The following is a 27795-nucleotide window of genomic DNA, read 5'->3' as shown; positions in this document are numbered from 1 at the left end:
CTGAGAGTCACAGGTGTGGATGGTGGCTCTGTACAAATCCCTCAAGATCTCGTGATTTACCTGTGAGCCAAGGATATTATCTCACCAATGACTTCCCCCCTTAACTCCATTAGCAAATCACCCTAATACACTTTAACCACTTCTACATAAATTGTCAGTAACACTCCCGACTCTGGGGCAAGTGTGAGCCGCGGCTTAGTTGTAGTTCACAGAGTTTAAGACCTCACCATTAAAATACTCTGTCAATTCTCTGTGGTTTAAAGAGATTTAAAAAAAAACATAAAATGATTTACAAATAAAAATAGCTTTATGTATTTGTAAACTATTTCAAGATTCTAAATATTACAATTCACTTGCAGTAAAAATTATCCTTTAAGTGTTTTTATTTTAAATGTTATTTTAAAGTAAAATAAATTAATCCTATTATTGTACTCAACTTATAGTGGTGTATTAATATTTAAAAGAAATTAATTTTCTTATTTGTCAATAAATCATCATTGAATAAATAATAAATTTACATTCTCTAGAAACAAGTAACATATTTGAAACCATAGAATACTTAGTTTGCTACATTTTGCTTGAAATAATACTCTTTTCCGTTTGTCTTTTAGAAATAAATAATCAAGAGAAGACATTATTTATTTACAATTTGCTGCGAAAACTTTTTACTTCTGAACATCCAAAAATCCATGATTCAATGCTGATTTCTTGAGAATTATACAGTTTTATAGTTTAAATATACTTTTTTTGATTTAAAAAAAAATCAGTGCTTTATTTATTTTTATTACAATACCAGATTAACAGAGAGAGTGGCCACAAGCTCTCTTTAAATCATTTGCTTTATATTTCAATTTTTTTAAGTAGGGTGAATTTTATCTGATTTGAATTTGTTTACAGTTAACTAATTTTCATAGAACTGTTGAGTTATAAAAGGATACAATTATCTAAAAATACATTTAATTTATTCTTCAGAAATGCTTAAATAAACTACAAAACAAGTGCAATGGTATGGTTGTATAAATTTTAAAATAAATAAAAAAAAGCTCTTTTTGTCCCTCCCAAGAATAATCTTACATTAAAAACAGTGATCTACATGTAACAGAAGTGAAAGAAGAAAACATACCTGAAGGGCAGGGTGGACCCGATCCTCAGGTGTGCGCTCATATTTGCGTTCGGGGTCGGTGGGGAGGTGATGAGGAGGGGGTGGAGGCGAGTGCCACTGGAAGCGAGGGCGAGGGGACAAATGCTGATTCAGTTGGATGGACCACCATTGGTCAAACTTTCGCCTCATCTCTTCTTGCGGCTCGAACATATTTACAGAGTTGTTATTGTTCCTCACCAGTTGAGACATTGTCATCTGTGAAAGAGAACAATAGTTAACTTTCTTTCATTTATATTACAAAATTACCAAACAGTTTTGAAATTCACGATTGTAGGTCCTCGAGCTGCAGTGGACATGGACCATTAATCAACTAATCTTTGTCCTTAGATCATACAAGGCTACAAGTGCAGGTGGTAAATAAATTATTAACTTCCTAGAAAATAGGAAACAAAACCATTATAACTGACCTGCTTGATTCCAGATTAACATTTTCATACGGATAAATCATCCAAAAACAGTGTTTACTAACTTGTATACTAAGACTTTTCTGTAATATAGGACATCCCCTCTCTGGTCATCATTATCTATGATCTAATATGTGGCAGATTACAACATTTATAAAGTCATCATACTATTAAGAATAGGCAAAATACAAAATAAAATAAAGGCTAAAGATGCAGATGGTGTGTGGGGTAAGATGTTCCATCCAATATCCCACATATTAAAGTTAGGTTCATTAAAAGAAGTTAATTTTAAATTAACCAGTGAGTTTCTTTTATGTTTCGCCCTATCTCCCAATTGGGTTATTTTCTTCTTATGGTATTAGAACGAATTACAATAATACAGTAAATAAGTTAATCAGTAGTTTAATGTTAATGAGAATGGGGAGAAGTTGTTCTGGATGTTTCACAGTCATGCCTCCACTGAGTTGGTAGTTTATTTGTTAAGCTGTTAATCGAAGGACACATGTTTGATAAATTCATTTAGAACATGTAACAACATTTACGAGTTGTTCTGTTTCCTAGATAATTTTGAATGTACTTTCATTCAAGACATTTTTAAATTCACAATACTAAATTTTTCTTGAAACAGTCGCATTGGTAATAATACTAAACTTTAGTAAAATAGTACTGACTATTTACTTTTCAAGCAAAACATTAATTTCATCTACAAAAATATATCTAAAAACACAACATTCACTTGAATTAAGTAGTTTTATTTGAATACTTTTTAATAAATACTGGTAATTAATTTAGAGTAGTAGCAATAGTATGTATATAAACAATTTTAAAAATATATAAATTTTACTCCATATTTCTTACATATCAGCTATGTTGCCATCTGTATGATAACAATAATAATAAATTAGCGTTGTAATAATTTTATATTATTTTGTGATTATAACTGAGCACTAATAAATTAGAAGAAACATATTTATCTAAAAATAAAAGAGTTTAAAGTAAATTCTTGTTTTAAAAGCTCATGAGTTGAGGAAGTATTCGACTTTACTACCAATATGAATTTACTCTTGCTCAACAGTACACGTGTATTACTCAACGAGCCCCTTAGTACACAATCGGTACAGAGAATTTACAGCACCAATATTCTATAAGATAGGTGCGATAAGAGGTATTAGTGAACTTAAGAAATACTACCACTGTTTACCAAGAGATGGCAAATTTATTGGGCTGCTCTGATTAAATCGCAGTGAAAAATTTATTGGTTTATGAGCATTACAAGCATCCAATAACCTTCAAGGCTGGAGACCTTGGGAAACAGAGCTCCGCAAGCAAACATCGGATAGGCCATCATATATTCTTGTATTTACAGACGAACAAATGGATCGCATGTGAGAGTCGGTGGAAGGCAAACAATAGAGATTATTCCGCATGTGGTCTATAAATTAAAGACTACCGTTGTACAGATACCAGAGGAGGGTTTTGCAACTGTGAAGAGTAAATCAAAGAGGCAGTGGAGTGACAATAAAACACATGGCAGTCTGGCCCAGAGGTAAACAGTGAGGTGATAAGCTTGTTGGCCTTATCTTAGTTCATCCTTCATGCTTCTGTAGCTCAGCTCTATTTGAATAAGAGATCTTCCCATGATGGATTATGGCTCCCCAACACAGGGAGCAAAACAAAGTTACTAACCTGTTTTGTAATTGAATGACATTAACACATCATACTTTACCTCTTTATGATTATTTTGTGTAGTGAAAGACAATGAAAGACAGTGAAAGATGAGGTTAGTTATTGTAATTAAAGAGAACTTTTCTTTAAGAGAATTTTATTAACAAATGGAATACCATGTCTTTTCATTTATAACTGATCAAAGGCATCGATCACTAGACAATTATTACATTATTTGAGTGTTTTAATTTTTTTCATATTTTATTAAAGATTAACACATTTTTAGGGCTAACTAGATTGATAAAATTTGTAACAACGTAGCAAATGTAATATTTTCTTGTAAATAGGTTAGAAAATAATGTACAATTTTGGAATAGGTGGAAACAACACAATGTTATTAAAGTATTAAATTCTAAACTGTATTAAAGCAAAAACTAATTTTCTAATGTTAGCGGTAGTTTTATTCTTGATTTATATTATTCTTAACTCAAAAACAAGAACTGATGTGACACAATTAAAACTATTGCAGTTGCTTTGACTGAAGAACTTTCAGATGGTCATACAATTTTTAGGCATCCTTAACAGAACTTGAGGAAGGAACTGGAAAGGTATGAAGTATAAAAAGAGATGTAAAACAGGAAGAGTGCTGGGGCAATCCATATTTAACTCTTCATCATATATGATTATAGAGTAATTCCATGCAGGATTCAATAGTCATTTTTTAAATCATATCAATGCCATAGATAGGTTGATAGATATTTACATTTTAAATGGGAAATGGTCAAAAGTCATAACAATGTTTTATTATTCTTCTCAAGGATCAAACCTACAGCCTTTCAATAGAAAAATTGCATTGTTATAGAAGTATTTATGCTATGAAGGACTCTTATGGCTTCCTAAAAAATTACACATTAAAAGGATCCATCTTAAAACTATGCTTAATAAATCGAAACTAATATTATTAAAACAAAACATTTATAGGATTAATTTTATTTCTGTAGAAATGTTAAATTCCATACAAAACGTAACAGAAATGCTATATTAATGACATTTAATTAACACCATCATAAAGAGAGTGCCATGTTTGTAAATAAGAATATTCAACACCAGCATTATTGTTCCTACCACTCACGAAGTTTAAATTATAAATTACTGAGTGAATATTCGAAAAGTGATATTTAAATAATAAAATTGAGTTTAACTAGAATGTTGGTAAACAAATAGTACATTTTATTACTTGTCTCGAAAGTGATCTATTCCTGGGTAAGATTGCATTTACATTTGAGACCAGCCGAGTGTGGAAAATGCTACTGAGCTCCACAATACGACTTTTGAGATGAGTATTGATTGACACTTTTTCATTATAATGTAAAAAAGCACATAAAGTCTTTTAAAAGATTATCTTACATTTCATAGTATAGTAAGTATCCTTCCATAGGGACACGTAACACATTTTATAATTAATTCATTTAGGTGTTGAAATCAGCTGTTTGAACAAATAAAGGTTGTAAAAACAAAAAAAGGAATTTCAATTGGTTATACAGGGAAAGAGATGATTACATGGGGAAAGTAATGTTTGGGAGGGGGAATAAGCTGACAGCTGCAAGGGAATCAATGACTTTTGTAGATCTCAGCTGCATTGTAAAGTAGCCCATTACCATACAGAGTGATAACAATAATATCTGGTTTAACAATACATTTTTAATAAAAAAATAAATTTAATTTGTTTGGCTTATTGTAAACATTATAAAAAATATTAGGGATAAAACCAACTACTGTTGTTCCTATTATCCTAGTTACAAATTAGGTAACTGGTACTGTTTTATGTTGGTTGATTTATTAATCTTTTTGATATATGGTGATATATTCAGGTATTTAATTCGTGTATAACCTCTTGTAGCTTAATCAATCACCACATCATGGGAAAGAATTAATTAACAACCAAAATAAGGAAGTATTTTAGTATATTTCTTGTGGCTGTCCCTACTATTCAAATGTCAAAATTAAATTTAAATAATGTACAGAAATTATGAAAGTTTATTTAATGCTAAGTGGCAAAATTGACATTTCTGCATGCATCTTATTATATTGGAGGAATATACTGTTCTAGATTGGTTAATTAATTAATTAGTCTTTTAATTATTGACTATTTAAGTATTCAATAAGTGAGTAAAAATTTGTAGGTATCACATTCAAGAAAACCAAAATAAATAAGATGAAATACCAAACAATGGAAAATGGACTTAAGTACTATGAATGGATTTGTATAATGCCAGATTCATAAGAAGCATTAATTATTAAGCAGCAAAGTGTGGCATCTGTGAAGAAGAAAACAAGCATGCTTAGTGTCGCAAGGCACAGAGAGTGGCAGGATTTAGATCATAGCACTGTAGAAATTGTTTGCCTACGGATAACGTTAGTACGTAAGCGTTACTTTACAGTGGCTCTGTTTATACTCTTGTGTACCCAGCGTATAATCCCGTGAGAGATATCTCCTAAGTTCACCTTGGCTCGGATTCCCCATTCCAACTTTTCCCGCAAAATTATAAAAGTTTGGGATTTTAATCAACCGACGAAACCTGAAACCCTCTACTGCAGTAAACAAGGGGTCTTAATAAGCAGCTCCTAATCTCTAATGATTTATTTGAGGGTTGAACGCCACCACACACTCTTGCACCTAAGATGACGAACTGTTTGTGCTCGGGTTAATTAGAATTATAATCTCTTGTGGTTCATATAAACACATGTAAGATGTTTCACAAACGGTATTTACACCTACTTAGTGATATTTCAATTCATGAGGTTTTGTTGATGAGGATGTTTCCGCTTTGTTCTGCCATCGTAATAACCTGCTGAATACATGAGAAACTCCTTGTGGCTTTGCTGAGAACAAATCGTCGTTCCTTGTGTTTGTTCTTACATCACCCTGTATGGTATCTTGGGAGTTGGTTTGGTGGCTCTGATTTTCTCTTCTAGATTGTCAGATATAAATTAAACTAACTAAAGTTTACATTTATTAAATTAAATTATCATGAAAACAGAAGGCCTGAAATATAAAATAAAAATGAAATTCTGTTTTAAAACAATAAGCTCTTATAGATTTTGTATATTAATCATATCTAAAATAATCAGACAAGTTTTCCTGTCAATCTCACACAAATAAAGTTAGTGGATAAACATAGGAAGATAAAATGCAGAATAGTTTGTTTTTAAATAAATATACAAATATTTAACTGAGGGCTTGAAAAATTTACTATGCTTGGTTTTAAAGATTATATAATACTTCTATTCTAATTTAAGATCTCAAGTTCTGTGGACATGACAGCTTCAGTAAAATACTGCCATTATAAATGCAGGACTACAAATCAATAATTAATAATTAATTCTTGCCCTGACATCAAAAGAAATTAAAAAATATGACTACCAAATTCAATAGGATTTAATTATTCTGTAAGTTCTTACATGCAGGATGAAGATATGTCATCTTATTTTTGAGGGTGAATAGTTCACTACATTTTCGCATATCTGGCTGGCACTGTAGTGTTTGTTACAGAAAATGCTTGTGGTACAATTTTTATTTTGAAGTGTCAAAATATTTAAGACAAGAATGAAGTTCATGGAAATAGTTTAATTTTTAACTAAAAATAACTACAAGTACCCTAACTTGCCTAGTTGACAAGTGTATGAATAATTACAATGACAACTTATGAAATCTTTATTGCTAACATGATCTCAGTGATTAAACAAACAATATTACCTGTAGGATAACATGTATTATGGATACAAGGCTCACAGTAAGTCAGATTCAAAAGTTATCAACCAACTATAAACAAATGTTATACCGGTATCAATAAGCATAAAATATACCACTACAACTAGAGACAGCAAAAGCTAGATATAAAAGCAGGGGTAACTAACCTCGTCAAGAGGACAGCCTGAGGATAGAAGCAAGGCATGGGACTGTATCATCAGCAGCCTCAGCAACTTGTCCTTCATGTCACTCAGCACACTCGTTCTTGGCCTGCATTGGAAAAAGAAGTATGATAAGGAATCAAGCTGTGTCCACATTGTGTCCATTAAGGAGATCAATGCAATTGTAAGGTTGACGATGAAAGGTGCTTATATCGAACCATATTAATTGAATGAAGAAAATAGTCCAATATTTGAAAATATTTTATTGCTGCATTTACTGTTACGTATGAGGGTGGAATTTATGTGACTTTTGTGTTGTTTGATTTTAGTGAAATAAATATATTGTAATAAAACATACATGTATTTATACATATATTTTACATGTTGTGATATATACAGGATATCTTTCAAATTAAGTTCTGCAAGAGCCACAGAAAGATATCTTTTCTTTGTAAAGTTTATCAGTAACAGTTCCATTGATATTCAATATTTCTTTGCTCAGTGTCCAACACTGATTGGTTTTGATTGTGTATAAAACGCCACATTATGTGTCCGGAAATTGGAACCATTATGTGTCTGCACATTGAAGTTCAGATCATTTCAATGCAATAATCATATACATACAGTAGCTATGTAAAACAAAAAATCAACATTGAACTTGCAGACCCAAGTCATTAAATTCCAAAATTTTTGCAAATCATAATACTAATTTCAGCATCTTGGATTAGGCATATACAGTATCTATATGCAGTATATATACACATAGCATCCAAGTCTGCAAGTTCAATGTTGATGTTCTGTTTTACAAATTACAAATTTACATTTTAAGTACTGTTGTGAACAATTTTTGGTCTTCCAAAACTTTTTCTAGCTTTTTAGGGTATTTATTATGATGCCAACTTTTTAACCTTCAGGGGGAATTTTAACCTTGATTTCGCCTTGTACCAATGTAACAAACACCTTTAAACCACTATTATTAAGACTTCTACACAGACTATGAATTTTAATTACTTTATCTAACCATATATGTTAAATCATGCAATCTTTTCAGTCATTTAATGACTTTATTATACAACTTGTGGTCTAATGAGTTCATAACTTATTATTACATTACAGTGGTCTAGATGGCGGTCAATGTAAATGGCCACAGCAAGGATTCTAGAAGGTTGCGGAGATCAATCTGAGATAAATTAGCCCTGAATAGCCCACTACCTTTAGTACTTACTTGTAAACTATAACCTCAACCATTCTTTGATATAGAAATTGACTTTCAGGGATTTTGAGGATTAATATAGCTGAATACTTGCCTGAAAATTTGTATTCTAAGGGTGGCAACAGTGGTGAGTTCCCCTAGGATATCTCCCACAGTGACTAGAGGACTCTCTGCGATCTTATCAAAACTGAGTGGCTTCCAGTTCTTTAAAACAACAGATCCTAGGAGAAAAAAGTAAGATATATTAGAAATGTAGCTGTTTTAATTCAAGTTTATATTATCGTAAATGCAGTAAACTATTTTGAAATATAAAATTGTGATTAAATTCATGCTATAACTTAAAACTGTTGTAAAATATATTCCATGCTAAAACAAAAAAAATCTATTATTACTAAATCATTACACACTTAGTTAATTTTTTTGGGGAGAGGCAATGTTTTAAGCCTTCTTTCTGCCTGTCTTCATGAGGCATGTAGCCTGTGTGAGCAGGATATTATCAGAATGGGGGATAGTTCATACATGGTACTGATAAAAACTGCTACTACATCACAGACAGGATTTCAACCTGTGCTATCTTTGATCTATCTTTGATATGAATCCAAAGTCAACATCTTGTATTGACTCTTCCAATGGAAAAAAATGATTTCTAATACTAGAAATAATATTTTTATGGATTATAAACAAAGTTAATTATTTAAAAAAATTGATTAAATTTACTAGAAATCAATTAATTAATTGATAAGAAATTAATTTAAATTAGTTAATTAAACAGGTGTTTAGATTTTTTTTATCAAACCAGTTCAAGTGAGAACTTCATTTTACAAAGTAAACTACTATACAAGGAATCGTAAATTTACAATCACCTGAATTTTATCATAGTTCAACATTTTAAGCTTGAAGATGCTCTACCATTTTAAGAAACTCAAGTAAGAAAAAGCCAGAGACTCCACCAAAAGGGATGACCACTTACGCATTTTAGCAAGTGGTAATTAATTATGTGTTTTAATCAATGTTAACAACCTAAACTTTTTTCCAAATATTACAAAACAAGTTTTTTAATTCATTTTAATCTTGCTTAGAAATTGACAAAATAAAATAATTAAATTAATGAATTAAACTGGCATCAACTAAACTGTACTAATTTTATTTGTCCCAATTATTTATGGATAATATTCTGAATTGCCTTATTTTGTTTGCATATCTTCCTGAAGAAGAACTAATTAAGTTAACCAAATGTAGATATCTGTATTATTATAAACTATAATGTTACTTAAAAGTTATGGTTAGAATAGCTAAAATAATTAAAAGGAGCCAAACACATTAAACTTGAATAAAAGATTAGAACAGGTAATTGGTAATTAATTATATCAACACAAGGTGCTTTTTAAGTCACCCAAGTAATTCTTATTTGTATTTATGTCATAGTGGGATATGATACTCACTGAGGACTATTACTTTAAAAATACTTTGGGATGATTATTAAAATTCCTCTTGGTGGAATCATCTTTATAACCCATCTTAAGATAAGATCCTAGCCTAAGTTGTGTTAGATTTTTGATAAACCAAAATATAAACGAATTCCAAATTAATGTATAAAATCATAAGTAAATGAAAATTAATGATTAAATGACTTTTATGATAAAATACAGCATCAAAACAAAGCTCAAGAGATTTCTAATGTATTGCCATGCATCTGCGGATTCGCTCCCTCGTTTAAAAACAAGTTTTTTTAAATATTATTCTGTTTTTACTATATCTTAAATTAACCGAATTACTATCATATTTAGTTAATCGAGACTCCAGTGTAGTTCTAGACTACAAATACAAAATCACAAGAAAACGTAAATACAGTATAGTTCACAAACCTTTTGCAGAGTAAGCGTTGTCCTTGGGGTAGCCAAGCCTTTGCAGAGCAACCTGGACCAAGTCCTGGAAAGTGGTGTTGACCGGGATGATGACGTAGCTATCGGTCTCCAGCACCGTCCTGCGGGAACTTCTCATAGATTTCCACTGTTGGAGGGTCGCGATGGATTCCACGATACAGTGAACCGGCAGCGACTTGCCTGAAAAAAAAAAAACAGTATGTAGAGTTAGTTTATGACTAAAAAAGTTTCCTGTGGGGGCTATCTTCTAGAAGCTTATACGTGCTAATGCTACATTGTAAAAGGGTTAACTGCGTGAAGTTTTTGTGTAACTTCAAGTATTTAGGATGTAAGCATATTGTTCTGGCCGTGTACATTTGTCCATTTAGATGATACAAGTATAGCAGTCCAATGGAACCAATTCATTCAAACATTATCACTGATATCAATTTTACACACAATACTCCTTCAGTGTATTTTCACATATATGCTGGTACATATATTTTACCCTGTGCTCATCAGTTTGTTTTCGCTCATAATTATTCTGCAGTGGGTTTTTAGGCAAAGGAAAAGGAAACATTTATTGTGTCGCTTAACTTCTTCGCTGTGTTTCTTAATTTGTTAATTGTTATGCGAGCTTAACTTTATATTTTGTCATTTAAACTTAGCAATAAAAGTTATGTGTAACCTCAATGTTTTGTGTACTCCAATTTTGATTCATTTTTAGGCTTGAAAAAGATACTGATAAAGGGTTTTTTAACTTTTATAATTCCTCTTAAATGGTTTTAACACATGTAACAGAAATCTGAAAATAGTAAATAACAAGAAACAAGGCTATATAATTGTTTCAATTTTAAGTCATAAAAAAAACAGTTATCATTTTACAGCCATCAGATTTATAAGATGATGTCATATAATATAATAAAATGCCACGCGTTACTTTATTAAGTAACAGGGTAACCCATAAGACCGGGATATTTGTCCTCGCGTATCTATTACCGATAAGGACCGACGTCTTCAGTCTTTGATCTGCGTCCCCTGGGAGCGGTAAGGACGCGTCTCCAAACATTAGCAACTGCAAAAGGCGAGCGGAATAAAACGCGGCAGAAATATCACGGTTATTGGCTGGTGCAATTTAATTAACCGCATAAACGAAGCGAGAGCGCGCAGGGGTGGGGCGGCCACGATTGGAAGTACATATCTCGCCCCGACCCTCCCCCACCCCCACCCCTCACTGATTACGGCGACTTGTCAAGATAGCAAATCCAGACAGGAAATGGAATACAAAAATGTGTTCTGTCGCGGTGAATTTAATGACTGCGAGCGCAAGAAAATCGTCGACTCCCGTATAAAAACCGAAGAAAAGACGTGCGACGTATTTAACCGAATAAAACCGCCCTATCGCTGCTGATAAGTGCGCGCGAGACTAATACTCGTGATTTCAAACACAAGTTTTCTTCATTTCCTTTTCCACGCCAGATGTCACCGCTATCGCGGTGCTTCTTTCGTTCAGCTTATTCAGGCCGTGTCGCCGATAGCACAATATTGTCACAAGTTTAGCAAAAATAACATTTTCCCAAGTTTGGCCGCTTCCGAGATAATGTCAGCCGGGTCCGTATCGGGGTGACGGGCAACTTCGCCCCTCTCGCAACCCTTCTCCGACTTTTGTCCGCTTTTGTGACGAATTGATGCTAAATGAGGAGAGGATGGCGAGTGATAACGCTTATCATTTGGAGAACTAAACTGCTTGTCAAGTTTTGCCGGTTCCAGGCATTAATCGACTGCAAAGTCTCGTCGTTCAGCTCATTGCTTGTGTGTTTTGTCACAGATACAAATAGACATAGTTATTATAGGTATGGTTTAGTAACTTAATCGTAAAAGAATGGATGATAGAGTGTTCACCCATACCGATATTAAAGAAAAGATAGTTTACTAAAAATTTGTTTAAAGCTGAGTTTTGTAACCATCAGGCCCGTACTCAGACAGGTTTTATCGGAAAATTTTTCTGGTTTTCGGTCCATTTGAAGGGATTGTGTCGACGGACGAGGTAGCTCTCTCTAAAAATGTAACTTACTACTGATCTTACTATCATTTACAAAATAATAAGATGTTATCCACGCAGGTATGACGGGACCTGGGCGAATATCTTTGGGCCCGCCAAAGCTGAGCACGACTCTAGTAACCATACATCAAAAACTTAAGTATAGTAAGGTTTCTTTTAAAACAACACCACATAGTCATGGTTTATCTCTCAAATTACATAACATTTGAAAGTATACTTGTTAACTTACAGTGTTAATAACTTAATAACTAAACTTATAACATGAAAATACTACTTGAATCACATGTCACAATTGAAAATACACATATCGTGAAAAGACGTTCTACTGGGTAAATATATATTATTTGTAATATTATATACTGCCAACAACTTTAATAGTACATATATTTTTTATACATATTTGAGAATAACAAATACTGCTCTCAAAATATGAAGAAGAACCTAAAATCTAAAAGGTACTTAAGATAACAAAACTATGTGTTTGTTAAAGAAATGTTAAGATCTTTAGCCAAATAGAAATGTAAATGTAAGGGTGGACTTTGTCATTGTTGGAATAAAACTCGTGTTTTATTTATTCAATACCGACTCTAGTACAACTGGTAATAATACTGGAGCCTGTTTCCGAGCAATCTAAGACGTCGGTCTTTGAGGTCTGAGTTAAGAGATAGCGCAGGATCCGATCTGTCTGAAACTGATGCACTTTTTATCAGTAGAGTCGTCCTTGTACTGTACCGACTCTCCCCCATGTTCTGTCTGATAAGATCCTATCACAGGCCCATGGGGACAGGCAGAAAAGTCTGAAAAGTGAATACTTGCGATTTTGACACACGTACAAACAAACATAAAACACCTTTTCACAACAATGAGGTCTTCGACTGAGAAACAAATATCCTATGCAAGTCATTATAGTTTCTTACAAATAAAATTTCTACTTTGAGTTTATGTTATTTGCTCATTCGCCAACAAAGAATGGTAGCAGGCCGGGCTTTAACAAAGCGCGTAATTCAGGTTAACTGTAGTTGTAATTTATACCGTTCACGTGTGTAGATTATGGACGATTTACATAATTATTTGAGGCCCACGCTTCACGCGTCATGGTTCTGAGTGCATGGTTAGTGGCGGGCGAGATCCCATCTAGGGGATAGCCGACGCTACGGTGACACCGGCCACAGTTGTTGATCGTGATGGGTCGCTACAAACAACGACCACCATACATTCCTATTGTTCACATATAGCCTATCGTTCAAATCGTAGCGAGAAATATAAATAAGATTAATTTTAGTATCCCGCTTTTATTGTCTATGGACAAATACATTTTACAATATTGCTACACTACAGTAGAGGCAAAGCGAATTCCTTATTTTTTAACTATGAATATTCCCGTATCTCTTACACGTAAATAAATTTGGTATACATCTAGAAAAGTAGAGCAATGTCTAAAACTTAAAGATCAATGTTAAAAAAAACCATGAATATACTGAATGCTTCTTAAAATTTCCAAAATCAATCAAAAGGCATTCGACATAGTTATCTGCCTACCCGTGACTTACGCAGAAAATATTTTACAGGAAAATACGTATACTAAATTAAATTTTATTGTATTGCCGGTGATGCTTGCCATTTTGGGTTTTGTCACGTCGACGCCTTCGAATGTGAAAGGCGTGTATGCGAAGAACTTTTTCGTCTTAAAACTAATCGCACGTGACGTAAAAAACGTTCTTGTCATAAACTGGTGTATTTTTATACGGTTATGGTCTTATTACAAAAGTGTTGTGTAACAGAAAACACAGAACGATGGAATGGTGGGGCGTGAAAGGTTATTTCGTGATACACCTGCTGACCCGTTCAACGCCAAATTAAAGTGAGGATAGAGCTTCTTGTAACAGTACATTATACTGGGCTAGACAGTAAGATTGATAAATATATTATTGAAAAAATAATTTTTCTAAATACTAACTTATAATTTATATTAATGTTATTAAGTAAATTCCATTTTTGTTTTTAAATAAAAAATAAAATATATTATTAATTAAGCTAAACCAATATGTACCTAGTTGGAAATCAATTTTTATTTAAATACAATAATTAATATTTTATTATTGGTTTGTTGTAGAATAAAATGTTAATATCGATTAATACAAATCAAATAATGATCATAAGATTAATTTTCGAAATTAAAGATTAATTAAACACAACCAACACAAGCAGTTAAACTAGGCAACACATGTGCTCAATAGCGGCGGACTAAGGTACAAACAGGTCGTTATCTGGCGGGTCAGGTTGGCTGATAATGAGATTGACAATACATTGCATAATCTGAGTGGAGGAGAGCGAAGCGAGCTGGGGCCACCGCGCGTCGACTGTGCTTAAGGCTCTTAGCGGCCAAATCCGCCTTACTGCCTTTACAGAATCAAACAGCTAAATAAGATGAAGCGAATGGCTTCTTCTAAACCCCAGCTAATGAGATTATACTGAAGAAATACTCTTGCATACGTAATAATCTGAGGAAACCTTTTAGCCGCGATCGGCTTCCGCCCGCCGAAAATAAACAAACAGCAAGTGCGCGACTTTACCTCGACCGTAGCCTTTGCTTCAGCGCTACTTGTCAGTCATAAATAGTGCACACTCTTCTCCTGTCAGTTGTTGTTCACCAGGTGAAACAATACTGAACATAAGCCGTATTACACTGGGTAAATCTATCATCGTGAAACTTAAAGTGAATTTCGTTAAGTGACACACAAAGAGATTGTAAAAAGTGTATAGATTCTCCGAAGGAAAATCTACAGTTCTGTAAGCTATTTAATTTATTAACAAATACATTGACTCTATGCACAGTATATAATAATAATATGTGTATATATTGCTTGGTGGTCAATAAAATTAGCGGTATTAAAAACCAGATTTCTCGATTTTAAATTAGTTATTCAATCACTACTTTAAAGATTTTCTAATTCTAAACTAACCCACAAAAACTTAATATAAAGGTTAAATGATATTTAAACAGTAATTAGGTATATTTTGTCAACAGGTAAAACATTGATTATTAATCGCATGCACAAAATGGTAGGGTAAATTAGCCTTTAAAATTTTGATTAACTAGTATTTGCTGTCTTCTTCAAGTTCGGGTTTGATATGTTCCCTTGTTCTCCAACTTAAGAATGATCTAATTTGATACATACTACATGCATTGATACATACAATTTTTTATCAAAATTTCATAAATATATGAGGTAATATTAAAATTGAAGTTACATTTTTTACTTATTCCTAAATTTTTTATTAAACCGCAAGAATTACAAATAGTGAGATTATAGTTGTCTCAGTATGTAATTGTTGTAAAATCATAATTTTGAAATATACTTACTCTATAAAAGAAGCAAAACGTTACGATTAAAAATCTTTTTGGACACTTCGAGGCAATGACGAAGCAACAGAATGCGTCCAGACTAGTGTTAAAATTACGATCCGGATGTAGTGAAAATACGTCGATTTTTTTCTTATACGAAAGTGTTAAACCTTAAATGGACACTTTTATGGTTTTATTTTCCATCTTAACTTTATCGGAGATGTTTTATTCTAAAAATACAATTAATACGCGTTGTCCTTTTTTTATAAAGTATACACTGTATTGAACATTCAAACGATGGAGTGTAGAAAAGTTTACCTTTGTTCTGAATAACTATTAAAAAGTCGAAAAAACTAAAGTCTTCTGCATTTATAACAAATTTGAATTGCGTCTTATCAAAGACTCCCGACTAACTGATAATGCCAGGTAAGCGTTTCACAAAGGTTATCCCTTGGGAGGGATTTTCCCCTTGGAATCCCCAGTAAATCCCCCATTATACAAGGAAGTGCCGGTAAGACCCGTGCTTTGTATGGCCAGATATTAGCTCCTTGGTTTGGTTTTCATTAAGGGGTCAGATTGCCGGGCAGTGGACGGTGTCCGGCTTTGCACCTGGATTAGCGGATTATTCGACTGCGGTGACGTCAAGTATTAAGTGGCATTACGCCGCCGGACCCTAACTTACTCCTCCCCCTCCATCCTCGCTTCCATACCTTTAATTAGTTTCTCAGTTGTTCCCGGGCTAGAACGTTTGGAGGAGGTAGCACTTGCTTGGAAAGGATTAACTTTTACACAGATATCGTAAGAAACATGCCGTTGCAATTGGTTGCCTAAAATATTATACGATCTAAAAAAGGTCACCTCAATCCTTAAGCAATTGGTAAGATAACAAGACTTACTGAAATGTTCTATCATAAAGTGTTAGAAGGTAAACGTAAATATGTATCACACTTTTGAGGACCTAAACTTCAATATAATTATTGACATGACTGGATTCCAGCATTAATTGTTTTTTTCAATTCGTGTTCACATGGGCACGGGAATGGAAATGTTGAGGCGCGGGAGCGAGTGAGCGCGCAGCAGGTGTCTGGCGCGCACTTATACTTAACCTTACTTGAATCAAGGGGAAAAGCCGCGAAACAAAGGTGACGGCACGGGTGGGTGATCAGCTGTTGGAACAGCCTTCGTCAAAATAAAACAGTAATCCTCTTAGCGCAACAATATTGTTCACAGTCCAAGTATAAGGCAATCAACGGGGGTAATATAAGCAAAACAAGGTTAAGTTGCCGCAAGAATGAGCTAAACTAAAAAGCTTAGCTTTCCTTTGTTCGCAGATTATGTATTTCCTCCCGCCCCGCGCCGCCCGCCCACCCCGGGGCGCATCCCCTCCAGCGATCCTGAGGATGTCGAACAAGGGCGCAGAATCTTAGCGTAAATCCAGCGGAAAATCGCATTAAGAAAGCTTTGGTTCTTGTTCGTGCCCTCCGATCTCCGCCTAATCGTCACTCATATATTATTAGGTAAGTAGTTTGTTTCGAATTTATAAAACTTTCCGCGCGCTCCGCCCGGGTGGGGTGGGGGAGATCCTTGTTGAATAAAGCTCTTGTCTCGCGCATAAGACGATTTTGGCCTTAGTGAACTTGCGCTAATGCCGCTCCGACCCCGTATTTCTAAATGGGATTTATCCTTCACACTTCATTGTTTTGGTGTTTCAGACGAAATAACGGCACAGTTTAGTCTCTTTTGTGATCCTTCGCACAGGACTCGAAGCAAAACATCTCTGATCCGTCTTCCTCAACTCCGCACCGACAAGATCAACTTCGCTAACTTCCAGATAATGAGGCATCGTGTTTCTTACACAATGCGGGATTTTGACACGAAGAGGGGAAGGTTGGGAAACGGCTTAAAATCACAAAATTATCCCCGAGTCTAAGTCTGATGTTCAAAATGTGATGGGAAAATTCCCGGAAATCCAACCAATTTAGATTTTCTAATTATTATATATATTATTACAATTCCTTCAGAGATTCGAGTTTACAAAAAGACGTGAATTAATTTTTGGAAAATTTGATTGCGTACGCCGAGAGCTAATTTGAATCGTATAAACACACAACCTAGTTTACGGTAGTGGAATTTTCCTTAAGAAAGAAATCACCGTCAGGCGCGATAGTTTTGTCAAGGATCAATTGGAAGTTATCGAGAAAATAAACTGGCCATGAATATGTTTTAACTGTTTTAACTTATAGTTAATCATCATATACTTATTTAATAATTCTATAAACATCAGCCAATGGAGTAAAAAGACGAAAATCACCTGTTTAACACAAATAAACGTCGTTTACTTAGAGAGGATTTTTACTTTATTTTCTTTAATATTTTTAACCCTTTCGATGTCCTCTCATTCTGAAACTCACTAAAACTAACGACCTATTACTTACTTTGGGGTTCTTTCCTCTGTTTATTTCATTATAAACTAGCTAATGAGCTTATATAATGCACATAAATCCTTAGTTCCCTTACTTCAAAGGAAATTTTTATTAGTGATCAAATTAAATTGAATATTTCTCTAAAATTATTTGTTATTACAGTACAAAGCAATCCGTAACACAAATATAGAATATAGCAAGATGCCAATATGTTTAGGCGAAATCCCGATTACGACATTTGTAAAGCTTCAGAATCCACCAATGGTGTGATATAGTTCAAAAATGTGTTGAACATTATCTCGGAAAAAACTTAGTTCATGATGACTAACATTCTTTTAACTAATTATTATATTTCAAAATATTCATTCAATACAATACATATATCCTTATATTTTTCGTACTATTATTTGAACGTGTACCGGTTTGTTTGACATGTTTGTATACCCGTACGAAAAATATTTTTGAAACTTATCGAGATTTACAGACACCAGCCAGGATAAAATAATTCGGGTCAAAATTGTTTACACCTTTGTTCGAAAACCCCTGAATAAAAGTAATTAAAAACAGACTATAAATTGGTGCTAATTCGTGGGAACCGAGTAAGCTGTTACAAACCCCGTATCTTGTCGCGGCCGCAGCCCACTCGAACAAGACCGCAGATAACATTAAGTTGGCCAATGCAATTAATTAAGTACAAAAAATTAGAGTTACGACCGAACTGGTTCGCTTACCGAGCACTGTAATTAGATACGGAGATATGTTTGATTCACACCGTTAACGTGGAGTGATAAAACGGATTCTCACATGTGAAAGGAACCCGGATTATTAATTATATTCCTCGCCTAACAGTTTCGGGTACTTACTCAGATAAGAAGCGCAAACCAACAGGCCCACCCACTAACAAATTAACGGAGTACCGCCAGAAATCAAACTAGTCGTTTCGAAAATAACTTTAACTAATTAATTTTGCACTAGAACGGGCCGTAAATACCATAACCACATTTTTTAATCACCCCTCGAAAGCAGTTATTGTAGTGTAAGTAGTGACCTAAGCGCGGGGCTGTACAGCTATAAAAAATGTAATTATAGGAATTTCTTTATTAGTTTATTGTAAATAAATGGAAACATTTCGTTTAAGGTACTTATTATATAGTACGGTCATCTTTGTAATGTCCAATAATTAGTATAAATTGATTTATATTTATTAGAAAGTGGCTTACCCTCCATAAATTACATAATCAACTACAATTAATGTAATTTAGACTTGTTAGAAAGACTATTAGATATCTATGTATTATCTATGTATGTAGCTATGTATTATATAGCTCGTTTTATACATAGATGTATACATACATGAAACATTATATTAGGTCAGCTTTATTGAAATTAATGTTATCTCTTTTCTAAGAAGGTTGTTTAGTTGCTGTGTACAACAAGTTGTAAGAATGGGTACATCAAAGTGTATATAGATTGTATACTTATAGGAAAGATAACTGAAACTATCTCTACCAGCTGTATCCGAACATCATCTTAATTGATGCCCACTAACTCATTTTACTTAATTCTTGTATACTATAGTTATTCTTTAATATTCACCGCGTATACGAGTACTTTAGTAAGTGTATACTATAATTAGTTTATACTTTACTCGTGCATACTAGTCCGAGTATACTATAGTTCGAGTTTAGTATATGTAGGGTACTCTATAGTTCGTATTTACTATAGTTTGTTCTATGTCATTGTGACAATTAATGTTGTTACAGCAAGAATAGTGAGCAAAACATTGTCACCATCAGTTTTATTTACAAAGGTAACATCACTATCACAACCTTTTTCCAATGTTGCATACCTTGTACGCAATTGTTAAATTTTGAAATATTTCGGCTTCGATGTGTATATTAAAATAATAATTGGACAAATATATAATTTATTTGTTTGCAAAATATAGAATAGTTATTAGTTTCAATGACGGACGTCATGAAACTTTTATTGTTAACGACAATAAAGATTATTTTATTAATTGCTACTGCAAGGGCCACTTGACCGATCATTAAGCAACTTAAAACTGAAGCAAGGAACCCTAAATGCGACAAAGGTTAGCCCACAAATCGGAAATTTTCTGCACTTCTTGTCCTTTATCGTCATTTCCCATCTCTCCGGAGGCATGTCAAATATATACTTTTCTATCCCAAAAATATTTGTTACCAATTGCTCGCTTTGCATTCTTTGACATTAACTGAAGAATGTATCAGAAATTGCATTTTTATATTTCTGGAGACATTACTTTTTGAGTAGTTTATAACATGTGCCATGTTAATTTAAACAAGCATTTGTTGTTACAAATGAGAGTTATGTAAGCAAACACTACATAATTTAAACCTAAATGTCGATCGGTAATAATATTGACGAAATTTCAGTTTTGTTTACCCGAACTGTACCGAGGACGGAGGTAAGTACACTCTGGGCACATTGATTGTCATATCTTAAGAAGATGTAATTAAAAGCTCAGTTTAATAAGACCGTTGAAAACTGCCAGACTTGCTGAGGGTCAGCAGACTTGACTACAGTGTGCCCTTTCATCCTGTGCTTTGTCATAGTCGTAAGTAGTGGACAGGTGTGTCTGCTGGACGAGGAAAGTTTTTGTTTACCCGAACTGTACCGAGGACGGAGGTAAGTACACTCTGGGCCACATTGATTGTCATACCATAAGAAGATGTAATTAAAAGCTCAGTTTAATAAGACCGTTGAAAACTGCCAGACTTGCTGAGGGTCAGCAGACTTGACTACAGTGTGCCCTTTCATCCTGTGCTTTGTCATAGTCGTAAGTAGTGGACAGGTGTGTCTGCTGGACGAGGAAAGTTTTTGTTTACCCGAACTGTACCGAGGACGGAGGTAAGTACACTCTGGGCACATTGATTGTCATATCTTAAGAAGATGTAATTAAAAGCTCAGTTTAATAAGACCGTTGAAAACTGCCAGACTTGCTGAGGGTCAGCAGACTTGACTACAGTGTGCCCTTTCATCCTGTGCTTTGTCATAGTCGTAAGTAGTGGACAGGTGTGTCTGCTGGACGAGGAAAGTTTTTGTTTACCCGAACTGTACCGAGGACGGAGGTAAGTACACTCTGGCCACATTGATTGTCATACCATAAGAAGATGTAATTAAAAGCTCAGTTTAATAAGACCGTTGAAAACTGCCAGACTTGCTGAGGGTCAGCAGACTTGACTACAGTGTGCCCTTTCATCCTGTGCTTTGTCATAGTCGTAAGTAGTGGACAGGTGTGTCTGCTGGACGAGGAAAGTTTTTGTTTACCCGAACTGTACCGAGGACGGAGGTAAGTACACTCTGGGCACATTGATTGTCATATCTTAAGAAGATGTAATTAAAAGCTCAGTTTAATAAGACCGTTGAAAACTGCCAGACTTGCTGAGGGTCAGCAGACTTGACTACAGTGTGCCCTTTCATCCTGTGCTTTGTCATAGTCGTAAGTAGTGGACAGGTGTGTCTGCTGGACGAGGAAAGTTTTTGTTTACCCGAACTGTACCGAGGACGGAGGTAAGTACACTCTGGCCACATTGATTGTCATACCATAAGAAGATGTAATTAAAAGCTCAGTTTAATAAGACCGTTGAAAACTGCCAGACTTGCTGAGGGTCAGCAGACTTGACTACAGTGTGCCCTTTCATCCTGTGCTTTGTCATAGTCGTAAGTAGTGGACAGGTGTGTCTGCTGGACGAGGAAAGTTTTTGTTTACCCGAACTGTACCGAGGACGGAGGTAAGTACACTCTGGGCACATTGATTGTCATATCATAAGAAGATGTAATTAAAAGCTCAGTTTAATAAGAGCATGGCGAGTGGAGCGAGCAGGGCGAGCGCGGCGCGGTGGCGAGCACACACAGATGCTATCTGGCGGAACTACGGGGAACTGCGCCGTTTTGCATATTCTCACAATATGCTGAACCTAGTATTAACCTAAGGTATTACAATGCGTGCCTGAGATTACTTCGGAACCGTTCAACTCCGTCTTTGTTCATAACCGATGTGACGGCGGCGGCGCAGGGGTGTAGGGGAGACCCCCCCTCGCTCCACTCACGGTGCGCTGGGGCTATCACTGCAATAAATCGCCTGCGCTTGATGCACTTACCGCTACGCTACGATTGCCGCCAATTATTCAGTTTACATTTTAATTTGGACATCAAATATTAGTTTCATGCTTCGGCTACTCGGCTATTTTTTACAGCCAACGAGGTGGACGACGTGGAGATCTGGGTTGAGCTGTTTCCTTGCACGAGTTATACCAAAGTAATTACTTGACTTGTATTTACTGTTTTTGGTTTGATTCTGTAACACCTATTCACCTGCTGGGTATTCTAGTTACTTTTTACAGAAATTATATCTAAATAAATTCAGATCGCTTAACCATACTCTGGATATTTCTAAGTCCCCAATTAAGGAAGTAAACTTTCTATATGTAGGCGCATTGCATTATGGAAGCTGTAGACAACACGTAGTATCTGTCTTTGCATGCTTTGGTCATATTATTATACAAATTACAAAGAGGCTGGTTCTGATATTATGGTAATGTTAAGACGTATGTGGTAATAGTTAGAAATCGAATTTAAATAAGTGGAAATAATAACAATTAGTGTTGGTCAATAAAAAACGACATAGAGGCGTATCATTATGAATTAGGAATCTATTTCTTTCCGGAAATTACGAATGTGCTCTGCGATGAGTTACCATCTAAGATTTAGAATTTTAAATGTTTATTCTGGATATTTTCTGAAACGAATTACGACCAGATATTTTCCTATTGCGATGTACCAAATTAGTATATAACATTTGTTATAACTACGTGTGCTTATCTATTGTTAATGCCACAGGTGTAAGCCGGAGAAACTCGTCTGATGCTCGTGTATTCGGGCGTGAGATGGATGACCCTCGAACAGGCTAAAAGTGAAGTGTTTCAAGTAGGGTCCAGCGATCGATGAGGCGAGCGAAGCGAGCGAGGAGAGGGCGAGAGAAGTTATCGCGAGGAGAGAAGAGAGGCTGCACAACATCTTAGCGGGCAATCCCACAAAGGGACGCTTGAGTCCCACAGAGCATAAACCGAGTATAAATACGCATCTGGGACTTAACACCGGGATAAAGTACTTTGGCCAAAGTTGAAAAAGAGGAGTAGCTGCGATTCCGGCCCTGATCCAGAAAATACATAGAGAGAAGAGGGATTAGTCGGGAGAGAATAATACCTTTTGTTAAAGACCGAAAGATTTCCATGGAATAGAACAAGGGGAATTAAAGTACAGGAACAGAAGGGCGTATTATGCAGTACAGCGCTTGCCGAATCGGCTCGCCCTACTAATGAATCCTCACCTGTTGCCTCCTTTACTATCTTTATCTTTATCCCCGTCTTTATCTCTCCTCTCCACCTATCTCTTTGTTTCCACACACGAATCGTTTACTTAGACCGATCACTAACACTTAGTTATCTTTGCTTTCAACCTTTATCATTATCTCTACTTTTCCTGTCACAACTCTTCACTACAACGCATTGTACAGTATTTTTTCTAACCACAGATTTGTTATGACTTTCAATTCCAGTCTTTTATTGTAATCTGTACCTTTTCCACATGATTTATTTATCTGTATTCTTATTTCTGTCTCCCTATACATATTTATTATTACTTTCCATGTTCCTGTTTTTCATCTTTTGTATTTTGCTTCTTGCTGTTTCTGTTGCTCTGATCCTTATTTTTATAATTTTAAATTTACGGGCCTTTTGTAGATGGGCTCCACCAATGTGTTGTTTCATACTTTTTTTACAAACGCTATTGTAACATTATTATGACCATATGTATATAACTTCTGACAAGGAGATAGCAGACCACGTAAACGCCTCTGAATCAGGTACATGCGCGAGCAAATCATAAGCCTCTAAGTTCTCGGATGCGTCAATGTGAAGGAATTCGATTAAATAACATTTATGGGAATGTATAATCAAATTTAATGAAGGGATTCTTCTGAAAACTACCCCCAGAATAAAACTAATTTTCATAGTCCCTATAAACAAAATATTGATACAACAAAGGGGGTACTCTTCTGCAAGAAATAAGATAAGATAAATATGATAATTAATTGTATTAAATTTGCATATGCGTGTCGGTTCTGTTTGATTCAGTGATACAAGTTATTTCAAAAAATCACCATTGTTTAACTATAGAAGTTAATTATTACTAATTAAATCTTTCAATGTATTTGAAAAACACTTTTTTTGTTTTGTTTACAGTTTATTTTTGGCAATATGGAGGGTTAAGGAAAGTATCATGATTCTTTAGTATTCAATAATGGGCTTCAACTCCATACACACTATCTTAAAACGCCCACTTAATAAAACTAACTCACTAATTAAGTGTATATTTGAGATAGTGTTTATGGAATTGATTCATAACTTTGATGTTATTTCTAACTTCTGCTTATCACTACGCTTTTGATACAACCTGCTCCTTCCAACATAATTTGTAGTTATGTGTTACGTTAGTATTCACCTGAGAAAGGAATAAGAATGCATATTTCGACACGCTGAATACGATAATTTCACTTGACGAATCCTACCTTCGGGAAATCGTTAAGTTATTATTTCCCGCATATATAGAATAAGAGGACTGTGAAAAGTAAATCGAAACAAGTGGTACTTGAGTTTTAGCGCAGTTTATCGAGCTGGACCCTGACCTTACACAACCTCGCCACTCGTCTAAGCCGCTAGGGCCCCGATAATCCGCGACAGCTAAGCCGAGCGTGAACTCCTGGATTAGGGATTGGGGAGCGTCTCAGTCCTTCAACTCCCACGGCTGTCACGTCGTTACGAAATGAGGAACCTAACTCCAATGAGACATAGAACTCCTTTATTATATCATCGTCTTCTATGTAACGCCCATTTATACTCTTTTTTTCTTGCGTTAATATTGTATATTTACTATCATAATTCAAAAGTAAATTTGCAAATTTCAAAATAAATGTGGAATAAAAAAGGGGGAAAACAGACTGTTATAGGTACTTGAGGAAAATCAAACACTATTAGAACTATTAGAACACAGTAAAGGCTGAGACTGTGTATTTGATTTCTGACACTATTTCACACCTTTATAGTCCGGGAGCAGAGAGCAAACCTGCACTTTATACAACTTAATGTAAAATTATAGCATTCTTAGGGTAAAACCGATAGAGGAATTTCCTTTGGGAAGAAATTTGATCGTCAGCCACGCTATTTTTGGTACACCGAAATAGTCAAGTGTGATAGTTAATGTATATTTTTCACTATTCAGTTAGCACTTTTATGCTGAGACATTACAAAAAAAACCGTTTCTCTAGTTTGGCTTCCATAACAATAATTAATTAAAAGCAGCTAAAACTAACTTACTATAAAATTATTTTCCCACGTTTTAAAGTAGCTATTTCCTAGATATAGTTAAAATGTCTTAAACGTATTTATTTATAGTACCTTAGTCTTAAATTAGTAATTCGTTTTACCGTAACTACTCGGATTTAAAATTAAATGTCAACAGATTTTAAAAACATAAAATAAAATACATTTTAAAATATTACTAAAACTATAAAACTAACAATAAAATCTATCTGCAACCATTATTGTTAAGTTTTAATTTGTAGTTCAAAATTAAAACATATGATGCAGGCAATAAACATGCAATGATTTAAATTTCTATCATCTTTAACTTCTTTAATATAATTGTTCGTGATCCTTTTCGATGGGACTCGGTATAATGAATTAAATTCCAAAATATTGTTTACTTTGTTTGTTACTTGTTATGACAGGACAATGTTTATGATTGTGAATCATGAATACGAACAGCCTTAGTATTAATGAATACGAATTTTAATCCACTAAACATGTTTTAAGAAATTAAATCGAGGTAGAAGTATGCAACACCACTTTTCGTTACAGGCTTCGCTGAGAATTCATGCAAAGTTTCAAATCCATAATTCAATTCATTCTCGAGATGTCCTGGACAAATGTTGACACAAAAACTTTGACACAACAATAATGCATCGTTGAACTCATTCTTGTAGAGAGTAAGTTTATGAGAATCTTTCAGTCAATATATGAAATCTTTCTCGATATATATGACATATATAAACATAAACGACATAGATAAACATGATTGGTGATGAATCAGACTTTTTCATTACATTGGGTTTCATATCAGTGTTTAAATAAGAAACGTCTACACACCAAGTCACTATAAAATTATGTTTTGGGATAATTAGGTTACATATGTTTGAATCACTTATTGGTGCATTGATTTTGTTCACAGATTTATTTACTCCGCTATTTTCTCATTGTTATCCGTAAGACCAATGTAAACATATTCGTAAACACTCGGCCAAATCACATATAGTGGGAATGCACAGTAATCGAACTCAATTGTATGGCAATTTCAGTTTTATAGGTCAAGATATCTTGCGGACAGATAGACAGATTAATTAATCCGTTAAAGGTAACTTACTATCGAAAAAAGAACAAAATGAACAGAATGTGGCAAAATTAATACACTATATTCGATAGAGAACTCCATGAAATTAATTCCAAAAATGCACGTTAATGTACAAATAGCTGAATGTACGTTTTACAACATACACAATCGGAAAGGAAAGCTGTAAGTGCGGGTAACAGAAACCTCGCTAGCGGCAATAAGGTTAGCCGACAATCCGGTTAGGTTAGAGCCCCTGGAAATGTGACTCTGACTCTAGCAAATTAGGGATGAGCCGCGTAAGTAAGGAGACGGTCACGAGAGGTCGCGTGTCTCGGGGTGTCGCCTCGGTGCGCACATTATCGGGCAGCCGAGGCCCGGGCAGGCACGCGAGATAACACTGATATCCCCCCTCCCCCTCCCGCCAACACCAACACACGTCACAACACACCGGTCTCGTTTCTGTAACTACAATTTATACATTGTCCAAAACTGACTGGTCTCCAAAACTTGCATAGATCAATTAAAAAACTAATTTTAACATCATTTTGTTGCCTAACAATTAAGAAATAATTGGAATGCCGAATACTTATCCTTAATTCCAATTTTAAAAGGTGATAGATTAACTCAAAAATAAAAAAAAACCCTCTTCTCTAAGAATCTTTTCCGTTTCAGATCATATTTCAGCTGGATTTAGCCAAGGATTCAATTGGTGTATGTTACATACGTATGATGATTTTTGGGTTAGTACACTTATTGAATCTCCTGAGATTCACGTTAATCAATTTCGAAATTCTGATATATTGTGGGATCCACATATACTTTTTGCACTTTTAGATGTCGGTAAGGAATCTATTCATCCATGGGTGCAAAATAAAAAAACGCAATTCCAGAATACTGTAGCATTTATGTAAAAACCTAACGTTAAGTACATTTGAAACCGTAAAACATGGGTGAAACCCTGATTTTAGATAGCACTTGCTGCTCATATACTGTAACTGCCCGGAGAAAACTACGCTTCATTCATTTTTTAACAGATATATAACACCTCCGCAGCAAGGCGAAAAGATCGATACCGAATAATACACGACGAAAAGGTAATATTATTGTCCTCAACAAGGAATTTCGACCTCGGGGAATTCAAAGTTAAGGAATGACGAACACGGGGCGCCGTTTCATGATCCAGCGTATGATACGGTTTGCAATAATGTGTACGCGGCGGCACCCAGCAAACGTTTCCCTCGGCCTGGGAACTGATT

General features: G+C 34.7%; 1 protein-coding gene across 1 annotated transcript in view; it reads right to left on the bottom strand.

The window, feature by feature from the left end:
• The window catches only part of LOC124362360, a 95696-nt gene that overhangs the window by 7557 nt on the left and 60344 nt on the right, over positions 1-27795 (bottom strand). The window contains 4 exon segments of the mRNA XM_046816795.1: positions 1124-1357; positions 7150-7252; positions 8451-8577; positions 10222-10419. Coding sequence (XP_046672751.1) covers positions 1124-1357; positions 7150-7252; positions 8451-8577; positions 10222-10419 — 662 coding nt within the window.

Source organism: Homalodisca vitripennis, chromosome 5 (genome assembly GCF_021130785.1).
Source record: "Homalodisca vitripennis isolate AUS2020 chromosome 5, UT_GWSS_2.1, whole genome shotgun sequence".
In the NCBI taxonomy this organism is placed as follows: Eukaryota; Metazoa; Arthropoda; class Insecta; order Hemiptera; family Cicadellidae; genus Homalodisca; species Homalodisca vitripennis.
The sequence above is the reverse complement of the archived record's forward strand: the minus strand, read 5'-3'. Positions and strand labels throughout refer to the sequence as shown.